A 20715-nucleotide genomic window follows, 5' to 3' on the forward strand; every position below is an offset into this window, starting at 1 on the left:
ATGGCTTGTTGATGCAACACTCGAGCAATCAATAAGCCAGCCCTTGGAGTAGCAACTTCTCTCGAGGACAACAATGCCGGAGCTAATGCCTTTTACCACCCACCCAACCATCTAGCAGGCAGCAACACTGAGTGATATAAATATGCGACCATTTTCGAATGGAGGACAGGACAACGTGGCGCCAGATAAATGGTAAAAGTCTGGGATTGCGCGGCGGGTTGGGCGCTTTTCGTGGCTCGGATAGTTATAAACAGTAAAAATGTCTAAAACGTTTGCCAATCCATGGGATAAAAATCTCTCTGGCCCAGCGTATTTCTTTTCAGCCTGCAGAGACAACAAACAAACGACAGTAAATCATTCTCAGCTGCGAATGGCGAATGGGATTGTATACCGAGTATTGTGGGTGGTGGTGATGGGAGATGGGTGATGGGTGATGGGGGCTAGTTCCATTTAGATTTTTATTGTTGTCGCCATTTTTCCAACGAATGGGTGGCACATTTCGCCTACTTGGCGCTGCGGCAGTAAACATACCGAAATGCTTTTTGAATTGTAATTTCTGTTTTATTTTTTTTTTCATGCAATCCTTGGGGCTCTCGGACTTTGCTCCTGATTTCGATTCTGGTACTGATTCAGATTCTGCCGATGACGTTTCTCGATGAGCTCTCTCGCTCTTCTTCAGTCTCTGATAAGCGTGATTGAATTGATTTTCTATTTTTTTTCCCCCTCAGAGGACGGCCTTTGTTGTTGTTGCTGCTGCTGTTGCGCCACTTTGCTGATGGATATCAATTGAAATGCTTAAACAGGCGTTTTGCGCATTTTCAATTTCTATTCGCACAACCAACAAAAAATGGCAGTTTGTATATGCCAGTGGAAAGATATTTGTTGATTTTGGCCAGGCGACTTAAATTGTGCTGTCAGTTTTCGAGGAGTCGGAGATTCGGTGGAGCGGGAGTTGCTAAGCTTCGGCTTTCGATATTGATTTCGCGTGCGAACGCATGTGTTTGAAACTCAGGCAACATGACGGAAGTAATCCATTGATTGCTGGACTCTTTTTGCTTCCGGGACAGAGCGATTTATTTGCGATATCTATTACCGCTCAATAAGGCAAATAAATATCAGTATTGATTTCAAAGGTTATAGTATAATATATAGTACTATAAACGTAATTTGATTGGCGATTCGCTAAAAAATAACATCAAATTGTTTGATTTTATATCTTTATCTTCAAGAAGTAATTAAAACATGAAGGGAGCTGGGTGTTCATGCCTAAAGTAATTTAATTTTGTATCTCGCTTTAGCATTTTGTCAACTCCCTGGGCAGCGTTTAGTTTTATTCATTGAAAATATTTCATTTCCTCTGCCAAACACAAATTCCAATGAACTGGCAACTCCACCCCCGATTCTTTATCTATCTCATAATATGCAAATTCGATGTGTAAGCGACAGTACGAGAATTCCTGGCCGTCAATGTTCAGTTTTGGCATTTAGATAGGGAGTGAAGGAGATCACTGAGGGGTAGAGGCCGAACCCAATTCAAACATTTATCGATTCCATTGTTGATTAGCATTTTCCACTCCACTCCGAAGGCGCCTGCTCGTTCGCTTCATTTGATTTCATCGGGCGCGGTGAGCAAACAAAGCAAGAAATGCCAAAGGCACAGGGTCCTGGGTCCCGGGTCCCGGAATCGTTTGTCAACCCCTAGAATATGATAAGCACCTGCCCTCCGCCAGTCCCAATTGGTTTAGTCTCGGTCCGCCCTGGCACCTCCGTAATTTGATGACCCTGTGCGCCATCCCAAAACTATTAAGTAAATTGAATATCTTTCTATTTTTGGTTTCCTATTTTTATTTTCTATGTTTTTCTTTTCTATTTCACCCTGCTAAGCCAAAAATAGAAGTCGAAGGAGACCAGGAACGAGACTTGAGTTCTAAATTACACTAATGGACACCGAAATGTAACCGAGCAAACTTTTCAGATGAACTGCAAAATCTGAACTGGTTGTGAGCTGAAATGCAGATGGAAAATGGAGATGGATACCATGTAGTCATCATCATCATCAAATGACCAAGGAGCGGGATTTTGGGGGGTTTTCTAAATAGCTGCGCTTCAAGTGTTTGCCACAAAATGTGTGCACAGGCAAACTTTTGACCATAAATTATGGCATTTATTCAAAAGGCAAACGCTCCTCCGGAAGTCCAAAGGGAGTAGTATCCTTTCTCTGACCCACTGCTCCTCTGTGGATTTTCATTTATTAGCCTCTCGCCCCAGTCCAGCCAACTTGCAGTCCCAATTGACAGACAGTCTCTAAATTTGACCAGCCGCAAAGAGAAATTGAATTTCTCGTTAGGAGCTGTCCATACACTGAACGCAAAAGCAAGTCCTTTGAAATTAGTAAGGAAAAGTATTTGATTTGAATGTCTAATACAAAGCTAAACATAAATATAAAATATTATAAAAAGGACAAGAATCATGCTAAGATAATATTCCATATTACATATTATCAATTATAAAATGTTGATTTATTTTTTGTGCTGCCATTTTTAAGTTCTACGTTTATTGATTTATTAGTTTAATGATTGACATCCTGATTACTTTTTATGATCTCCTCTATATGTGCCAAATTGAGTTGCAGTTTCGAACCAAAGCGGCAGCTGTCGTGTAAAGCTCATTTAACAATGGCAATCTCCATCAGCCCCAACCTTCCTTACCAGCCCCCATCATCATTTCATCCTGGAGCACAAAAAGCGCAAGTTGCTCCATGGCGCGTGCAACTCGAAGGCGCTGGTTGCCGCATGCCGCAGCTTCATTAAAATTGCAGCAGCCACCAGTCAGTGAAGGAAGAAGAAGGCGAAATGGGGGGCGGTGGTGGCATGACGGTCGGCAAAAGGGGAGTGGCACTGGGAGGCGCAACCGAAGTGCCAGCAAGATGGCCTAACGACGTCAGCACACAATGGAGCGCACAATGCGGATGTGTGCGACAAAACATCAGCAACAACAGCTAAAAATACAACAAAAAATGAACCGAAACGGCAATAGAACATTCCACAATACACCCAAACGCCGGGGGCGTGGCAGGTCGGGGGGCGGCGGCAGAAAGCAGTGCAGGCACCACGGGCTTAAACGCAGCAAATGACGTCGGTTCTAAGTCGAAGATGATGACGCACAGTGGATGAAGGTGCTCTCATAATGCAGGAATATTATAAAGGTTCAAGTGCATCAAAGATTTGTATATAAAATAACAATAATTGGATAGTCTAATTATGCATTGTTGGTAGCGGAAACAATGACCTATAAAGTATAATAAAACAAATGTATGCTTTTCGCCAAATGAAGTCTATTTAACACCCAGAAGAAAAACAAGAAAATGCTAATATTTTTCCAAGCTTCCATCCCACTGCTCGAAGGCCTGGGCCCAAGAACCCAAGGGGTAAGCGGCAAGGACAGCGACGACATCTCGCGTGACCTGAATTATTGGTGGCATATTGCCACTCATTGACTTTGCCGCAACGCCCGAGGCAAAAGAAAATGCGCCACTCGACTGAAAGGAGCGGCAGGACACGAAAGAAAGCGGAAGCCACGAGAGGGGAGGGGCGAGAGCAAGAGAAAATGGAAAGGATACGAAATGCCAGGAGTGTAGGTCCATTGAAGGAACTTTAAGTTTACTGGGCAAACAGTTTGCAGCGACCGCTTTAATCAATTTCTCTTGAAAAATGCAACACCCAAGACAAAGGAACGAGCAGGCTTGCCAAGCCTCGTGGCATCGTGGAGTCCTGGCACTCTGGTAGTCTAGCATCCTGGCAAGCCCGGCGACAAGGCTGACAATTGTTTGTCGAGTTTGTCAAGCGTGGGACGCGAAATGCAACAGGAGCAGCTTGTACTGCAGCTGCATTGTGGCCTGCCTGTCGTCCTTTTGCAATCCTTACAAATGTGACGCTGCTTTGTTTGTTTGTCTCGCTTTATTTCACCACTCGTCGACGACATTGCGGTTTAATAATGTGTAAAGTCAAAGTTATTTGATATACCCAAACAGACGCACTCACACACACACACAGGAGCTCCCACTTTCAAGGATATAACCGCACACATATGTGCCGTGCGCCCACAGCTTTCGTCCTTCCTCCTTCGACGCAGTTAGTCATTGCTCGAGTCCCAGGCGATGGCTTTTCTTCTTTAAATTTATTGGGTTTTCTGTCTGCCATTATTTGTTAGGCACTCCGTGCCACGCCTCCCGCCCACCAACTCCTGCCCCTGCTACTGCTCCGACATCCCAATCCCCTTCATCCCCCACCACACACACGTCTCATTTCGCTCGCGAGTTCCGCAAAAATTGAAAATAAATTGAATGACGTTTTTATTGATCTCGATTTTCGTTGGATGCGGTCCCTGTTTCTGCTTTTTTTTTGTTAGCTGTGCTTAGTTTGACGCTTAGCTGTCGCCCGAGAAAAACAGAAAGTGGGAGAAAAGGAGGCAGAAGTCTGACTTTAAGCGGAAAAATCTTTAATGTCAACTTGGAATTTATTTCCCAGCTGAAGAGCAATTATTTACATTTCATTTTAATTGAGTTTTGCGCTTAAAAATTTAATCTACATCAACAAAATGATGATTGTAACGCCTCTCCTGGCAAGTGACTCCAAGTGTCCCGGTAATTTCCCATTCCTTTTAGCATCCATTCTTGTTAATCCCATTTCAATCAACAACTTTTCCGACTGCCTCACATATACATATTTCCCACTTTAGGCAATAATCCAAGACAGTCACTCAAGAGCTGATGGCCCAGTGAGTCACCTGTTCCGTACTTCGTCCGTTCGCCTGCCTGATTGACACTCATATGAATATATAATCTTTCACTCTGTCAGCGAAATGAAATTGCAAGTCCAAAAAGCGAAAAATATTTATTTGTAGAAGACATCGATACCGAGCGCTATTTACATATGCGCTTTTGACACTCTCCAATCGACTGACTACTGCATTAATGGGAAATTCCTCGACTTCTGAAGCAGTGGAAAAACTTGCGACATTTTTCATTCGATGGATAGAACGAAATAAATGGGGGGGTGCATCATGCCAGCTCGCATTTATATTCATCCCGGTCAGGCATTAGTTTTTTGTTTGCCTTTGTCTTAGCCATATGAAAAGAAATTGGCGCCCGAACAGGGACTTGTTTGTTGGTCAGAACGGGAAAGTTTTTTTGGGGTGGGACAGAAGGAAGACTGGCGCCCAAGTGCAATTTGTCAGGCTCGTGACTGGCTCATGGTTGGAGTGTGAGAATGAGATCGAGAACGGGCACGGGCACGGGAACGAGGAAAATGCTGCGAATTACCAGCTCCGGAATTGGGAATCCGGCAGTGGGAAAAGCACCTCGCTCCATCTTGGCTCGCTTCATTTGTTGGCTTAAGTAACTTAACAACTTTACGCTTGCAACTCGCGTACGCGACTCCTTCGGCGACGTCCTCTTGTTTATATTGATAATGTGCCATTTATTTTATTTAAGGCATGCGCTCGCTTGCTCGATTTGCAGTCACGTTCCGGCGAAGGATGAAAAGGGGGCGTGGTGGGGTGGGAGGCGGCAGGACGAATGATTTGTGTAGGTTTCAGCAACTGCGAAATGGCGCACTCGAACGCAAGTCGCAGTCGCACACATGTGAGTGTGAGTGTGGCCATGCGCAAGGACATGCCACAACTTGCTGTTGCATAATGCATTAAGTGCTGGTGGGCGAAATATCCTGGATGGCAGCGGGAGTTGCTCTGCTGAGTTATTGACTTGAAGTTTGTTGCGGAATTTCCAAGTGCAACGTGTGTAAGGCATAACAAATTAGGCGCGCCTGGCAGCAGAATGTTGCAGCATTGCAAATGGGGCGGACGGGCTGCGCCACATCCATATAACGGCAGGTGAGAGGACACTGCACTCGAAACAGATTTCGGTGATGCCTTGAGGCAACGAGGGATTTATGCAGTCTTAAATTGTCTCAGTGCCCATGCACAAGATGTTGACAATTTTGATAAGGATTAGGATATGTGTATGGACCTTAAATCATAGATTTGCTTAAGGAAAGGTCCTTGTTCGGGCTCCATTCTTAGTTTAGTTTAGATATACCAAAATAAGGCGAAGTATCTACAGATTCTACAAATTCCACAGCTCTCATCAAAACTTCTAACCAATTACCGAAAAAATCCAAAATTTGTGTCCCATTGATTCACTGACAACCGCAAAGTTTTCACTCTTTTCTATGCATTTCCTGTCTTTACTTTCCATTCATTTCGAGCAACTATTGATGATTCTTCTTTTCTTTTGGCTCCTCTTATTGGTGTGCGCTCTATTTCCCATTTTCTGGGAAGTTTTATTTAAATTGGATTTACTTTTTTTTTTGGTTTATTTTGTACATTAAGTTGCTTTTGCCATTCATTTCTTCTGCTCGGCTGCTTATTATTATTATCGATTTCAGTGCCGACCAGCAATTTTTCATGGCAAATTGGAGGAGCAAAGGCGATGGCAGAAAAAATAGATAATGGAATTAAAAATAATTGGATGACATTGAAAATGTGAGTGAGCGAGCAGAATCAGAGCGTTGGCCAAACTTTATTTCTGTTTTTTTCATGTCAGCCAGCAGTTCCTGTTGCCTTTAAAATTTAATTACCAAAGTATTTCCGAAGCGGCTCGGGGCAATCCGGAAATTCAAGCGTCAACTACAAAATTGGTATAAACAACAGAAAAGCCCCGGAGGAGCGACAAGGAGCGAAGATGTCAAAGTGGCCGGCTTTGTTCTCCAACCATCTATGTATCTCGCTCTCCTGCCTACGGTTTTTTTTTTTTTTGAGCGGAAGAGTTGCCATTTTCATTTTCTTTTGCGGCAGCGCCATTTTCCCTTCATTCTTTTCGACCATAATTTGCATGGCAAGGGAACTTGACTTTTGTTGTTGGCCCGCCCCGCCCGAAAGGGAAGTGGCAAGCGAAAGCTGGCGCGAAAAATATGTTGCAGGCGGCGGCAGTGTTGGGAATATAATAGAAAAATAAGGTGCCACACAATATGGCCGAGAGCTTTACAGTTGGTTAAGTAGCAAAAGCGCGCGAAGCGGCGAAAGGACGCCGTGGCAAAAGGCGCCGGATAAAGTGGCACCAGCCAAGCGGCAGCCCAGAAAAACGCTCGCCGCGAAGGAGGAGATTTTCCAGCGCAGCGCCATAGAGCAAGCAGCATGGCGTTAAAATTGTGTTGACAAGAAAATTATAAACCGGAAAATGTTTTATGTTGTGGCCATGCGATTTTCACTCATTCTTATTCCCTCTCACTTTCGCTCCGCTCACTATGTTTACTATCAGCCATCCCTTTCTATGGCCCTGGCTCGCTTTCCGAGTGGCTTTTAAAGTTTCAGCTCGACCATTGTGGTCAAATTAAATTGAGGGGAAATTACCAATGAAATGATGCCAATTTGCTGAAAGGGTCAGAGGTCACTGAGCGAAGAAGCAACGCTTGGCTGAGCTAAAAGGCATTCAAGTTTGGTGGTTATTTTTTAAGCATTTGATACAATTTGCATGACCCAAGGGTATTAAGATAAAAATGCTTCACTATTCCAACAATTATTATTAGAACATGGAAAATAGCGTTAATGTCCAATGCCTTTTAAAGTTAAATCACAACTGCTGTTTGCTCACATTTTAAATAGGACTGGATAAGCCCTCTAATACTTAATGCTGACATTGACCCAGTTTAAACTTATAATGCTGCTTAAACTTTTTCTTTGTAAAATGGCATTTAAAAGCCCACTACGCGCAACCTAGCAATAAATTAGTGTCGCGGCCACCGAGAAAAAGTTTAAACACGGCCAGGTACACGTGTATTCCATATAGTATAGGCATATAATCACAGGGAGTCGTACATAGGACTTTCGTCCTCGAACATATACGTATATATATGTATATATATGTACATATATATGTATTATGTGCTGGTTACTTGCCACGTTTAAGTTCGTTAAACATTTAAGCCCAGCTCGTGTGTCAAGCACACACGTATATGTACAGTGTATACACACACATATAGTATATAAAAACGCGGTGGGGACAAAAAGAGGAAAAGAGGTGAAAATGAGTGCAAACACACTCGCCTACAATTACAGCACTCAAAAGGGGCAAAGAACAACAGGGCAAGGCGCATGGAAAACGGAAAAATGCGAAGGAGGCTGGTGGAAAAACGCTTGGCGAACGAAATTGCTCGGCAACTTTACTGCATAGTTAATTAATAGGATAACACAATTAATTTGTGGGCAATGAATGTCTGAGCTTTATTTACCCGCCCAGCCGGGCAAAAACTACAAGTGCCCAAGGGTCACTGGGTGTGTGTGTCCTTTCCATTTCCACTTCCCAATGCCAACATGCCAACATGCCCAATTCCAGCTTGCAGCTGCTGCCCCACAGATGATGTGGATTCTGCAGTCAGAACTCGCTTATCACGCAGCTGTGGTTTCGGATAATTGCCAAAAGGCTTATGAGATTTCCCAGGCATGGCCAGAAACTAACCGAGGCGCAAGTCTGACCCGGCTCCTAATGATCCATCAAAGATAATTGGAAATGTTTAGGGGTTAGGCTTGATTAATGATGCAGGTCAGGCATTGTACGCAGCAATGGCCAGAATTATGAATATTTAATATGCGTTCAAATTCGACACGGCTAAGATTAAATCATAAGTGGATTTTAACTAGAGTTTCGGACTTTGTATGTGGCACATCATTATAGATCTTAACTCTGGAGTTAGCTGGAAAGTAACACACTTTTATTTACGAAACTGTGGTTCGAAAGTTTTGTAAGTATTATTGGAAGTTCTTTTTTTCATAATTTTCCAAAGGCTTAAGTAATTAATTGATATGCTTTGAGGCTACTCAAAAAGAAAGGAAATTCTAGAGCCGCGCTAATACATTCATTTTCATTGAAGCCTAGACGCAAAAGGTAAACAGTGAGTAAATAGGTGGGCTATCCAGTGGCTCAATTAACAATGCCCCCTCGCCACCCAGTAAACAGAAAAAACAAGAAGAGTGGATCCTGCGAGCCAACGAGCTACTTACAAACATCAGTTTTAACTATTGTTTGCACACTAGACTCAAGAGCGACAGTATGAAATGGTTGGGGGCGCTGGGCAAAAAGGACGAACTATGCCCAACTTTAAGGGACTCGGTCCTCGCTTTGGGTTTTGTTGGAATAACAAAAGGCCGTTGGCCAAACAAGCTGCCAGCGACGCCTAAAAAGCGGCAACGTAAAATTTCAAAACGTAATTTTTTATGCTGTCACAAATTTGATGGTGATGGTGATGCCATGCTACTCCGCCACCACTTTTGCTACTGCTGATGATGATGGCATTTTGTCAGCATTATTATTCTATACATAAAATACTCCACTTTATGTTGCCATTCTTTGGCAGTTGTTTGTTTGTTGCGGATAGAACAAAAAAGCTTAATAAAGAAAACACCAAACAGGCAACTTAATTTTTTCCTGCCTCTTGTTCGCCATTGTCCTGTTTAAAAACATCCTTTTGTTCAACCCTTTTGTTTCGCCCCCTGCTAATTTGCCACGTTGCCTTTTTTCGGGCAGTAAAAAAATTGAGGAAAAGTGGGAAACTCTTTGGCTTTGATTGTATCTGCCCTTCGGCAGGTTGTTTGTGTCAGGTTACAAAACGCCAGATATTTACGATAAGATCAATGGAATCGGTTCTACGACGGATGGGGTGGTGGGGGCTGTTCTTAAAGCTAAAATCTTAACTTAATTATTGAATGTTAAGAGCTTTACCTTGAAGTTGTCCATGTCTATGAGTTGCGTGGCCTAAAATCACTCGAATGGCGATAGACGATTGTAGTTATTCAGTTGAGTTTAAGAGAACGTTTTATTTGCATTACAGTTTACACAGAGAAAATCCCAAATTTGGTGTTCATATTTTTGAACAAAAATAATCACCGATTTTCCGATTTTCTCTATGTTTTTTTTTTAAGTATCGATGGGTGGTGGAACTCTCTTATTTGTAAGCCAAAAGCTAAAGCCTTCTACTCGGGGGACCCAAGACTCAAGCCTCAAGCACACTCACGCACACATTCTCAGTTCTCAAGCTCAGCCCGGCGCTGCATTTAGCTGCATTTAGTTTATATTTTATTTGGTAGGCACTTAGAGAGACAGCCACTAAATATATAGTGTGTATTTAAGATATATGTATATATAGAAGCACAGAGATACCAAAAACGAAAATGGAGTTTATAAAAGCACAGAAGCACAAACAACAAAAGCGAGACAAGATCAGTTTTCGCTGAGGCCCTTAATTGGGGATTTTGGTATTGGTTTGAAATATGTATATTATTTCATATTTTTTTTATTATTTTTTTTATTTTGTGGGATGAGAAATCAAGACTTAAAGCTTACGGTCTACGAGTCACACGAAGCAATAGAGGGTTGAGGGTAGGTGTTTCTAGTACGGTTTAACATGGGGGTGGGAGTACTGACCTTGATGCTGTCGTAGCAGGCGGTGACCTTGCCGTTCTGGACCTCCACGTTGGCCGGGGGATGGGCGAACTTGCACTCGGTGTCCTGGCGCGAGCATTTGTTGCGCTGGAACTCGCGACAGACCTCCAATTGCAGCCAGCGCGAGTCCTTGCCGTTGAGCAGGCTGTTCATATTGACAACGTTGGCCATCGTATTTTGGGGTTATAGATATATAACTATATGCTGTTTACGGATCTGGATCTGGGATAGCTGGAGTTTGTATAGTTATAGCCTAGCGACTAGATAATGTTTTTTTTTTTTTGCTTCTTATTGTTTTACTATACGTTTTTTGTTTGGTTTTGGGTGCTCCTCTCGCGACACGCACACACAAAAAACACTAAGTTCAAGAGCACAGATCAGCGCACCTATATATGTTTATAGCATAGATCTATGGCAGATGGTATGATTTCATTTGCTTTCTGGTCTTTATCGATTTTGCTCGTTAGCGTTTTTGTGGAGTACAAAGCTTGTGGGGGTAGCTGATAGCTTGGGCTATAATTTTGATTCAAATCGAACGCTTAGTCAAATATATAGATGTGTGTGTATATATATCTATAGATAAACGCAGCTGTTAATTTTTGTATTTTATATTTTACTGCTTTTTTGTGTGTAAGCTGAGTTTACATTATCTGAAATGAGAGTAAAAGAGAGAAATAGAACTTTAGGATCATACCGACTTGGTTCACATTCCAAGAGAGATAAATAGAAATGGCGAAAGACAGAGATAGATAGTCGTAGAGAGAGAGAAAGAGAGAGACAGAGCGATTCTAGGTATAAGTGAGAGATGTGGAAACTGATCATGTTTTATATCTTTTAGATTTTAGGGGTTAGTAATGCGCAAGTCGTTTGTGTTATGGTTTTATGCAGAATGCAATGCTCAAATGATAATATAAACAAAAGACAATCGACAGACATAACCGTATCACTATGGAGTATTTAATATGTAATATATTTTGCGATAGATTCCTAGACTAAATGAGCGAATGTTGTGCAAAATAAAAGTTCTCGTTTCATACAACTTATGATATAGTCACTAAAAATAGTTCACCAGATATACACACATGAATATCTGCTTGTATGTATATATAGTTTATATATGTAGAGCGTGAGCAGCGGTTGGCATCCAGTTTGCAGCTTTCTGGAGGGTATCGCAGGGTATCCAACAGCCAAAACAGCCAAGAGCCACAGCTAAAGAGCCACAGCCAAATAGCCAAATTAAGCCTAGCCCCTAAGGCAATTCATCGCAATGCACATAGACCAAATAAAAAGGTTACTACGAATAAATATTATGAACTAAAGTGCACTAATAGTCGCTCAGATACGTACATACACATATATATAAATTTGTATATTCGTGTATCTGTAGGCCCGGCCCAGCGGTGTTTAGCAATTAAATTGTATAGGTAGGTATATATATTTTTTGGTCGTTTTTAGCTAAGCAACATTTAAGAGAGAGACACCGCCTGAGAGAGTAGTGTTTAAGACTCGTATTCGTATATATTCACTTTTTAGCAAATTTCTTTTTATAGCAATGGAATAAATTGTTAAACGCACTTACCGCTCGATACAAACATTTTATTTAACGCTTATTTCGATTTATCAAATACTGTAAAAAGAATTTGTTTATAATATATGTATATTAAAGAGAAATGCATCAGAAACTGTGACTTAAGATAGAGAAGTATAAATAAATTTCAAAATCACCAAGTGACACAATCATCGATGACGGCACACACAATTTGATATTTATATTTTGTTGTTATTAGCATTTCAGTTTGTGTTTATTTGCCATTGCATTGTGTTTTGTTTGATTTGTTTTTATCTTTATTTGAACGCCTATTGCAATTGTTGTTGTAATCGTGTTTGCATTGGTGTGCGTGTATGCCTTTAATCTTATCTTATCGCAGTCAGCGGCATATGAATCAAAATTTTTTCGAAATGGGAATCTATTAAAGCTTTCTTTGCTTTTCTTGTTTTTGTTAAATATTTAATGGGCTTGGACCGGTGAGACATACAATTTGGGAGTGACGAACTAATTTTGCAATCGAAACTGATATGAGTTTAATGGAACTTTGCACTTCTACCAAACTATTTCCATTCTTCTAAGAGAAATGCTTTTAAAAATATAAAAATAGATCCCATTGAATCCAAAATATCTCTTCCTGTTCAATAGACATTCTCCCAAAAGCCAAATATTTCCTATCTACCATTTGGCGTTTCCAAAGATATCACACCGACACACAGACAGTAAATTATCTCAGCCAAGTCAATTTGGAAAGATACCAACGAAGACAATTAATAAACTTCATTGGGAACACACATACAGAACGTATTCTATCGTGTTTCAGTTAGTATATGGATTTGTGGATACGTTCGCATGATGTCAGCTGCAAATTGCTTTTCCGTATTTTAACTTGATTTCCAAAGATATAAATTGTGATTTAATTTATGAGCTGAGAAATTGAAGACCCATCATCTACTTGCGCGCGTGCGTGTGTGTGTGTGTGGGCTAATGTTTATGGCATGTATTAAAATAATTCTTGAAAACTTTTTCGACTAAAACAAAAAAATCTCTATCCACAGAAAACCGAGCAGGGAAAAAAAATAGAAACACGCAAGTGAAACAGACGGGACGCCCACACAAGCGGACGTGGCTGGGCATCGGGCTATGTGGAATATATAGAAGACATTATAGCCAACAGATACAGATACAGATACAGATACAAGTACTGAAATCGAAACATCGCCAGAAATTAGCAGCCGTGTCATTGACGCAGTACGAAAATTTATGGCCAGAAGCGGGTGTGGAAATTGCTGCACGAAAATAAACTTCCCAATAGTGTTTAGATGTGAAATTGGGCCAAGAATAATCGAAGGTTCTGCCATTTGTGCGGATATTCATATGTATATAGATTTGAATAATACGCCGATTGGTGCATCCGCCGACCTACAAATAACCTTCAGATACTGCTTTCAGATCTAAGGACACTCGCATCTCGGCGATTTTCGGTTATTAAAATATCATTAAGAGTACAAAAAAGCGACGAATAAAACGGACGGACAAAAAACGATGCAAATTGATGTAGACCCAGACCCCGAAGACAAACAAGTTCAACAAGTTTTGTCCGTAGGTTTTGTTTTCCTTTTTCTTTCTGGTTTTTCGGTCTCGTATCAAAAAGTGTGTTTTGAAGGTTAAAGTTGCCGAAAAAACAGGCAGAAAGCATCTGAGAATCGAAGAGACCAGCAGCCAGGGAAAGAAGAGTGACGATTGAAAAACTGTTAATTTCCAAAGCTGTTAACGCAACTCCACTAAATATTTGTTCACATTCGCATTTCATACACTCGTATGTGCACAAGATCGACTTTATGTTTATGCAAGCTGAGTCAACACAAAGGCAGGCAGCTGTGCTGGCATCCGAATTTTTGGGCAATCCTAATTGCATCTGGAATGGTGGACTACATTGTTTATGAGTTCAATTTTTTTTGTTTAATTTTCAATGGTAACAGGCGATTTCAAAATATTCTGTAAATGGAAAACTAGCAACTCATGCGTGAGAATTAAAAAAGGACATTCATTTCGATGCTCGTTACTAATTTATGTTTAAATTTAATTTATTATTAGCTGGTTAATAGCTATTTATTGCCCTAAATAACGAAAACTCCGATTAGTACAAGTTATTTGATAATTACGACGATTAGATTGTCACACTGAAATCTGTCTTAAAATGTGCTCTTAGTACCGAAACAGCTGTTCAAAGGCAATAAGTTATAAAGTTCTCTAACAGTTAGGCTGTTTCTATAGTTTAACTTGCAGTTTTTGGCCATTAGATAACATATAGTATCTGTTCGTGCCAGCGCAATCAATTAACCGTTCTTAATAACTTATCCCACTATCCATTCCCCAACACACATGCCACACTCATATATAACGTGGAGCTTCATACATGCAGACCAAATCGAGAGCGTTTCGCTGATAAGGCGACAAATAGAACGCTGCAGTTAGCAGTTGGCTGTGAAAGCGCATTTTGTATTTCGTATTTGTGTATACTCGTATTGATTTTTTTTCTTTTTAGATATGCGACTCATATTGTATACGAACAAATGTAGATATGTATATCAACTCGAGCGCCCGCCGACTTACGAAGTTATGACTAAAGCCATACACAATCGCTGCCAATACCTCAGAGGGCCGAAAACAACAGCAAAAACGCCAAGTTTGTAGCTCTCGCCCGCGGGCGACAAGTTAATGCATTTAAAGAAACATTTACGCAAGTGAAGCCGTAGCAAAACATCGGTCAGTAACCGCTCTGCAACATTATACAACGCGCCTCTTAAGCAGTAAAAAACAGTGCACCCCAAAGGTATGACATATATAGTTAACGATGCGCTCATAAAAAAAAAGTGAAAGAAATGGGTGAAAAACTGGGGGAAAAAACTGCGAGGAAACCAGGTTCGACGGCTGCTATCAATAAACAGATTAGATAAAACAGGGTGAACCATATACACTGAAACTATAATATGCATACGCCTTATTCGCAAAAGATAGCAAACGCAAATATCCAACTCATTAAGACAACAACCGAATGAAGTAATAACTTACAATTATTCTACACGCAAATGCCAACTAATGGTGTTTAACGAACAGCAGGAACAGGAAACTTTCCCATCTACAAAAGCCATCAAAAGATGGTACGACTGAAATGTCAGCCATAAATGGCAAGTGGCTAAATGATCGGTTTGCTTTGGCTTATGTCATTCAATTCAGGTGGGTCGAAGAAAAGACACAATACGGCTCTATTTTTATTCTTCGAGTAAATCGCTGCTCCAAAAATGGAGTTTTGACTTGCCTAATTAATTCTCATTGTCATCCATTTGACTTGGCTAATTAATTTGGCAGTACAGGGTGAGTGGGTTTCGCAAGATTATTATTTCTTTGCTCCCATACGTTTCCTGGGCTTTTGAAGATACATCGCTGACTGAATTCATTGACAGCTATTAGCGCTTTTTGTGAGATACTTTTCGAAAGTTGGTGCTCAGTTAAAAGAAATGCATTCACAAATACTTTTCAGGCGGTTGCCCTTATTCGGTCTGGCTGTATAATTTGGCAGAGCTCTCGATTAGGTGCTGAAAACAATCTGCAGATCGATCTATATATGGTCCAACGTATGTGACTAATGGGAAAGCTGAAGAAAACAAAGCGTGCCGAAAGCATACGCAAATGGATTCGATAGGGAGCTATCAGATGTCTTAGGGAAATATCCCAGATCTTGATTAAATTAAAACGAAATCAAACTAAAGCGAAAGCAATAACATATAATAATATTTATACGAAAGGAAATAAAGATGAAAATTTCACTTTTAATTATAACACATGCAAGTAAGAAAAACTTTCGTTTTTTATTTTGGAAAACCTTGCCCTAGTCCCAAGATCTCTCAGCATTCACTGAAATCCACCTGATCTCGTCTTATGCAAAATCGAATTCAAAGCTTATTGTCACGTTTTTTCTCTCAGCGGAATTCAAATTCAAATTTTCGTTCACACAAGCAAATCAATTTCTTAGGCGCAAAACGCGATCATCAGTAATTACGTCAGAGGTCGGAAAGCTAAAACATATATAGCTTAATACACACAAAACCGAATCGAAAGGAGAGGCCGAAAAATAAAAGCGAATGGGGAAATCAAAAACAAAATTCATAAATGAGAGCGACGGACTTGTGGCGCTCTATCGCGCTCATATACTATTTTTTGGCATATTCATAACATTTAGCTTATCTTAAAAATACGAGAGCGCCGCCACAAACACAGATACAGATACAGATACGAATACAAGCAAATGTGTAAAATATGGCGATGAACAAGAAGAAGAAGAAAAGTCCGAGCAACAAATGCTCAACTAATTTTCATAGATTTCTGTGCCTAATTAATTTCGCTGGCGAAACGTATTTATGTTTATATATTCCCAACGTGCCGATGGTGAACCCCGAAATAGCCGAAACAAAGTGAGAGAATAATATTTATAAAATTAAAAATTTCTCAAAATTTCCGAAATGAGAATCGAGTTAATCTTTGAACTAATTTGTGTGCACATAATCACATTGCAGACACGCCTCGAAACTCGCAGACTCTGTCCCCCATGGGAAAGGTTAAACAATCAATTCTGCCTTCAATTGATCTCAATTGTGCGTTGCCCCAAGGGCCAGTGAAGGGTTAAAGATGCCGACGTTATAATTCAGCATTGGCATTATGCAAAAGCGTCTAAAAACTTTGTCTCTCGGTCACAAAACAAACTTATTTTGGACTGCAGTGGAGCGTCGTTCCAAAAACGCTGGCAAAAACAAAAAAAAAGTAGCGGCGGGGAGGTGGAATATCTTTTGGGGGGCCTGTGGATGCACAGCTGCAGATACATCCGAAAGATACATCCAAAATGTGCGGCAGCTGTCGCCTGTTATGGGAGATGCCTCAGATACTCGGATTACTCAGATACTCGGAGTACAACAACACCAGCAACCGACGAAACACGTTCAAAATTTCTTTTTCGACTCTCGGTTGGTTGTTGTGTTTTGGCATGTGCTAAGAGAATTATGTTAGGGTGTGCCAACGGTATAGATATAATTGAGGAAGCTGCATTAAACGGCCAATTGGGTGTGAAACAAGTTATGGCAGTATGTTTTGAATTTTATATTGGAAAAGTTTAAATTTAGTACACTATTATATAATACATAATCGTATACGACTGATGTTTATGGTAAACTCATGGTATACTTTAGAAATGAAAGCTTAGTAATCACCGAAAGTGCCTTAGCCAATGCGAAAAGTAAAATGTATTAGCGATTGGAGATCTCTCCACTATTTTTAGGTAATTTACCTATGAAATTCGGAACTCCAGCTAGTCTGAGTCACCTAATCCTACGATTCTCCCAACCAGATACAAAAGCCACAAATATCTATTTGTTTTTTGTTTCTTCTTTTTTTTTTCGACTTGTTCGCTGCCTCAGTCGACGTCGCAGCTGCTGTGCGCTTATTGAAAAAGCCAAATACAAAATTTCTAGCACCGAAAAAAAGTATTTGATATTTTTAGAAAAAAGAAAGACCACGAGCACATGTTTCAAAATATCAAAAGAGATGAAAAACTTGAACGAGAGGAAACGACCAAATGGAAACTAAGATCTGAAAATCTTCGCAACGGAAACGAAATGTTTATGTAAATGCAAAAATACAAGATGAGATATAAAACAGAATCCCAAGGAATCGATATTTCAGATATAAAAATTCCAGCATTAAAGGAAAACTCGATCAATAGTTTGCCAATTTTGATGTATTGAACTTTTTTCCAGAACACCGTATTTAGCAATTTGGTAAAGATTCGAATGGGAATATATATACTTAAAAGCATTAATTAACAAGTATTTGCCCATAAGCAAATTGCATTGTTTTGAGCATTCTAGCGCTTTAAGGCTACACCTTTTCATACCTTTCGTCTGAACTCTGACACCTTTTCGAGTGCTGTCATCTCGCATCGAAACTGAAATCGCGAGCCGAGCAAACAAACACGGCTATATACAACGCTATTTCCACACTTTCGACAAACGAAAGGGGGTGTTCCTATCGATATTTACGACCTATTGAGAAGAGCTTAAAGCGCAAAACCCTCTTACTACAAGTCAAACACATATTTCTCACAACGACGTTTTTTCTTGCCTCGACTTTTTGTACTGCGGCATGAGTTTTTGGCGAAAAATCGAATCGATTAGTCATGCCAAAAGTCCTCAAGTTTTCATCCCAATCCCCTTCACCAACAAAACATAAAACCGTCTTGTGGCATTCGTGGCGTTTTGTAGTTATGGTTCGAGTTTGATTTTTTGAGTACGTTCGGAGGAGAAAAAGTGAATGACTTGTCAGAGTGTATTGAACAAATGGACAGAAATAAATTCATTTTTGGCATTTTCCAAACGATTTCTTTGACTCATATTTCTGCAGCAACACATTTTTGACACTTTTGTCGATGATGATGGGCAAAAATGAAGAGTAAAAATAAAAACGAAATGTGTCAAACTTTTGCTTTTTTGTTTTCCAGTTGCCAGCGGGCAGAGCTAATTCAATTTGCATATCTCAACTGGAGGAAAACGAAACAAATCGGAAAAATTATAATAACAATCTTTTTGCAACTGAAACCGAAGCTAGGACCGAAATAAACATAAATTTAATGGTTACGACTTGGCAAGAGCACGGGGTGTGGGTTTTCGGGTGGAGAACCACATAAAAAACGTGACTTTTCGTTAAAATAAAATCTATGTATTTGCATGTGCGAGTACAGTGCGTTTCGGGATCGTATTTCCCATGAATTCGTCTCTAAGACCCTGAAATGAAATCGATTTGCAGTGTCAGAACAAATCCGGTAATTGAATCAGTTTCGTTTAACAAAATAATCACATTAAATTTAAGAATCATGTCTGTTTTCTGTTCGGGTGTCTAAACCCATTAAGTATCTTAAGCTTTCAAAACAATTTCATTTAGCCATTAATTCCGTAATTGCCTGTTCGCAGGCGTTTTGTTTTATTGTCACGTGTGTTTCTTTACAGCTGGCTAACAGTGTTGAAACGCACTGTAAAAATCGCTCGACTTAGATGTGGTTTTTTTTTGTTTGTTTAATAGTCTAGGCCTTGTCCGGCTTTAGAATAAAAATGGCTAAATTTGCATTACATTACAACGCGAATATTTGTAGTTTTTACCGTGCTTTTAAGTTAATTAACTCCACAGATGATATATATTCATGTTAAGCTGTTAGGGCGCTTTCGCAAATAATGTGGATATATTTAACGTATTTAATGCCCAATAATGTGGAATAACCATTCCCATTTTCACTCTGACAAATTTGGTTTGCAATTTGTTGAATTTTAATTATTATTTCACAGTTCATTAGGCTCAATTTCAATTTGATTTTCGGTCATTAAGCTTTACCAAGCCAAGTGAACGAGATGTGCATTATTTTAACAGATTAAGCAATTTTTTTTAATGATTATAATACACTTATTAATGCAGAATTTATATTTTGTGGCCGTGTAATGTAGTTTGTTTTCAATAATAAATGTATATTTGTGTATATTGTTCCAAACTTTACGCCTATACTTTTTTATATTCTTTGTCCTGAACAAATTTGTGAAATAGATTTTTTATGTATATAAAAGTTATTTGTAAATTAGCTTTCGATATATGCTTCTCTGTAATATCGAATATTTATCAATGTTTCTGCACATTATTCAGCACTAAATAGACTCTAAATAAGTGACTTGCATTTTGGTAATACGGTACTACTTTTGCAACACTGTAATTACAAAACACTACCAATGGGACTTATTGCATTTAAATACTGAAGTATTATTGGATTCATACTACACTTTAAAACTACATAAACCTTATTAACCTTGAAAAACATTAGTTTTCTTAACATTTTCTTTTGTTAATTTTCTGCCATTATTCTGTTTCTCGAGTCTTGGCAACAACTTTCCCTACAATATTAAGTTTTCCCTGTCATGAAACAGAATTTCCGACTCTTCACTTGGCATCACCGAAAATTCGACAACAATAACAAACAAGACCACGAAATGTGGCAAGAAAGGGAAGAGACAAACCGATGGATAAAAAAAAACATAAACTTAAGACGGAGGCGAAAAAAAGAGAAAAACAAGAGGAAAAAAAACACAACGATCTCTTTTTTTTTGTTTTTAGCATAAACACCTTCGGTTGTCCAGCTGACTTGTTGTTGTTGCTGCTGGCAAAGTTGAAGTTGTTGAAAATTGTTGTTGTTGGGTGAAAAAGCGGCTGCTGTTTTATTTTCTTGTATTTGTTTATTGTTTACTTTTACGCCGATGGTGAATTGAAATGTATTTTTAACCTTTTTTCTCGACGCGGCGTGGTGTGTGTGTAAACTAAACACGCGCGTTGTTGCAGAAGCTGTTGTTATCGTTGGTTTTTTGCGGCACGACGTGACGTCATTAAGATGCCGGCTAAAAACAATGGATTTTGCGATTTTTCCGGACAATTTCCCTGCAGCGCTTGCACTATATTTCTTGAATTTTCACGAACGACTTTCGACAACTTCTTTTCTTCTCCTTTTATTATCTGTCACACACAGAAACGAACACACGCAAACACTCTTACTGAGCACCTCTCACATACACGTGCACTCGCGTTGTTGTTTTTC

At 39.8% G+C, this 20715-nt stretch overlaps 1 protein-coding gene across 1 annotated transcript; it reads right to left on the bottom strand.

The window, feature by feature from the left end:
* Positions 1-10381: 10381 nt before the first annotated feature.
* Positions 10382-20291, bottom strand: LOC117149104 (protein muscleblind-like). Its single transcript, XM_033316745.1, has 2 exons — positions 20250-20291; positions 10382-11142 (listed from the first exon to the last, which is right to left on the bottom strand). Exon 2 carries the CDS (start codon positions 10661-10663, stop codon positions 10397-10399), a length of 267 nt encoding a protein of 88 aa, XP_033172636.1. The 5' UTR covers positions 10664-11142; positions 20250-20291; the 3' UTR covers positions 10382-10396.
* Positions 20292-20715: the final 424 nt, after the last annotated feature.

This window comes from Drosophila mauritiana, unplaced genomic scaffold (genome assembly GCF_004382145.1).
Source record: "Drosophila mauritiana strain mau12 unplaced genomic scaffold, ASM438214v1 U_139, whole genome shotgun sequence".
In the NCBI taxonomy this organism is placed as follows: Eukaryota; Metazoa; Arthropoda; class Insecta; order Diptera; family Drosophilidae; genus Drosophila; species Drosophila mauritiana.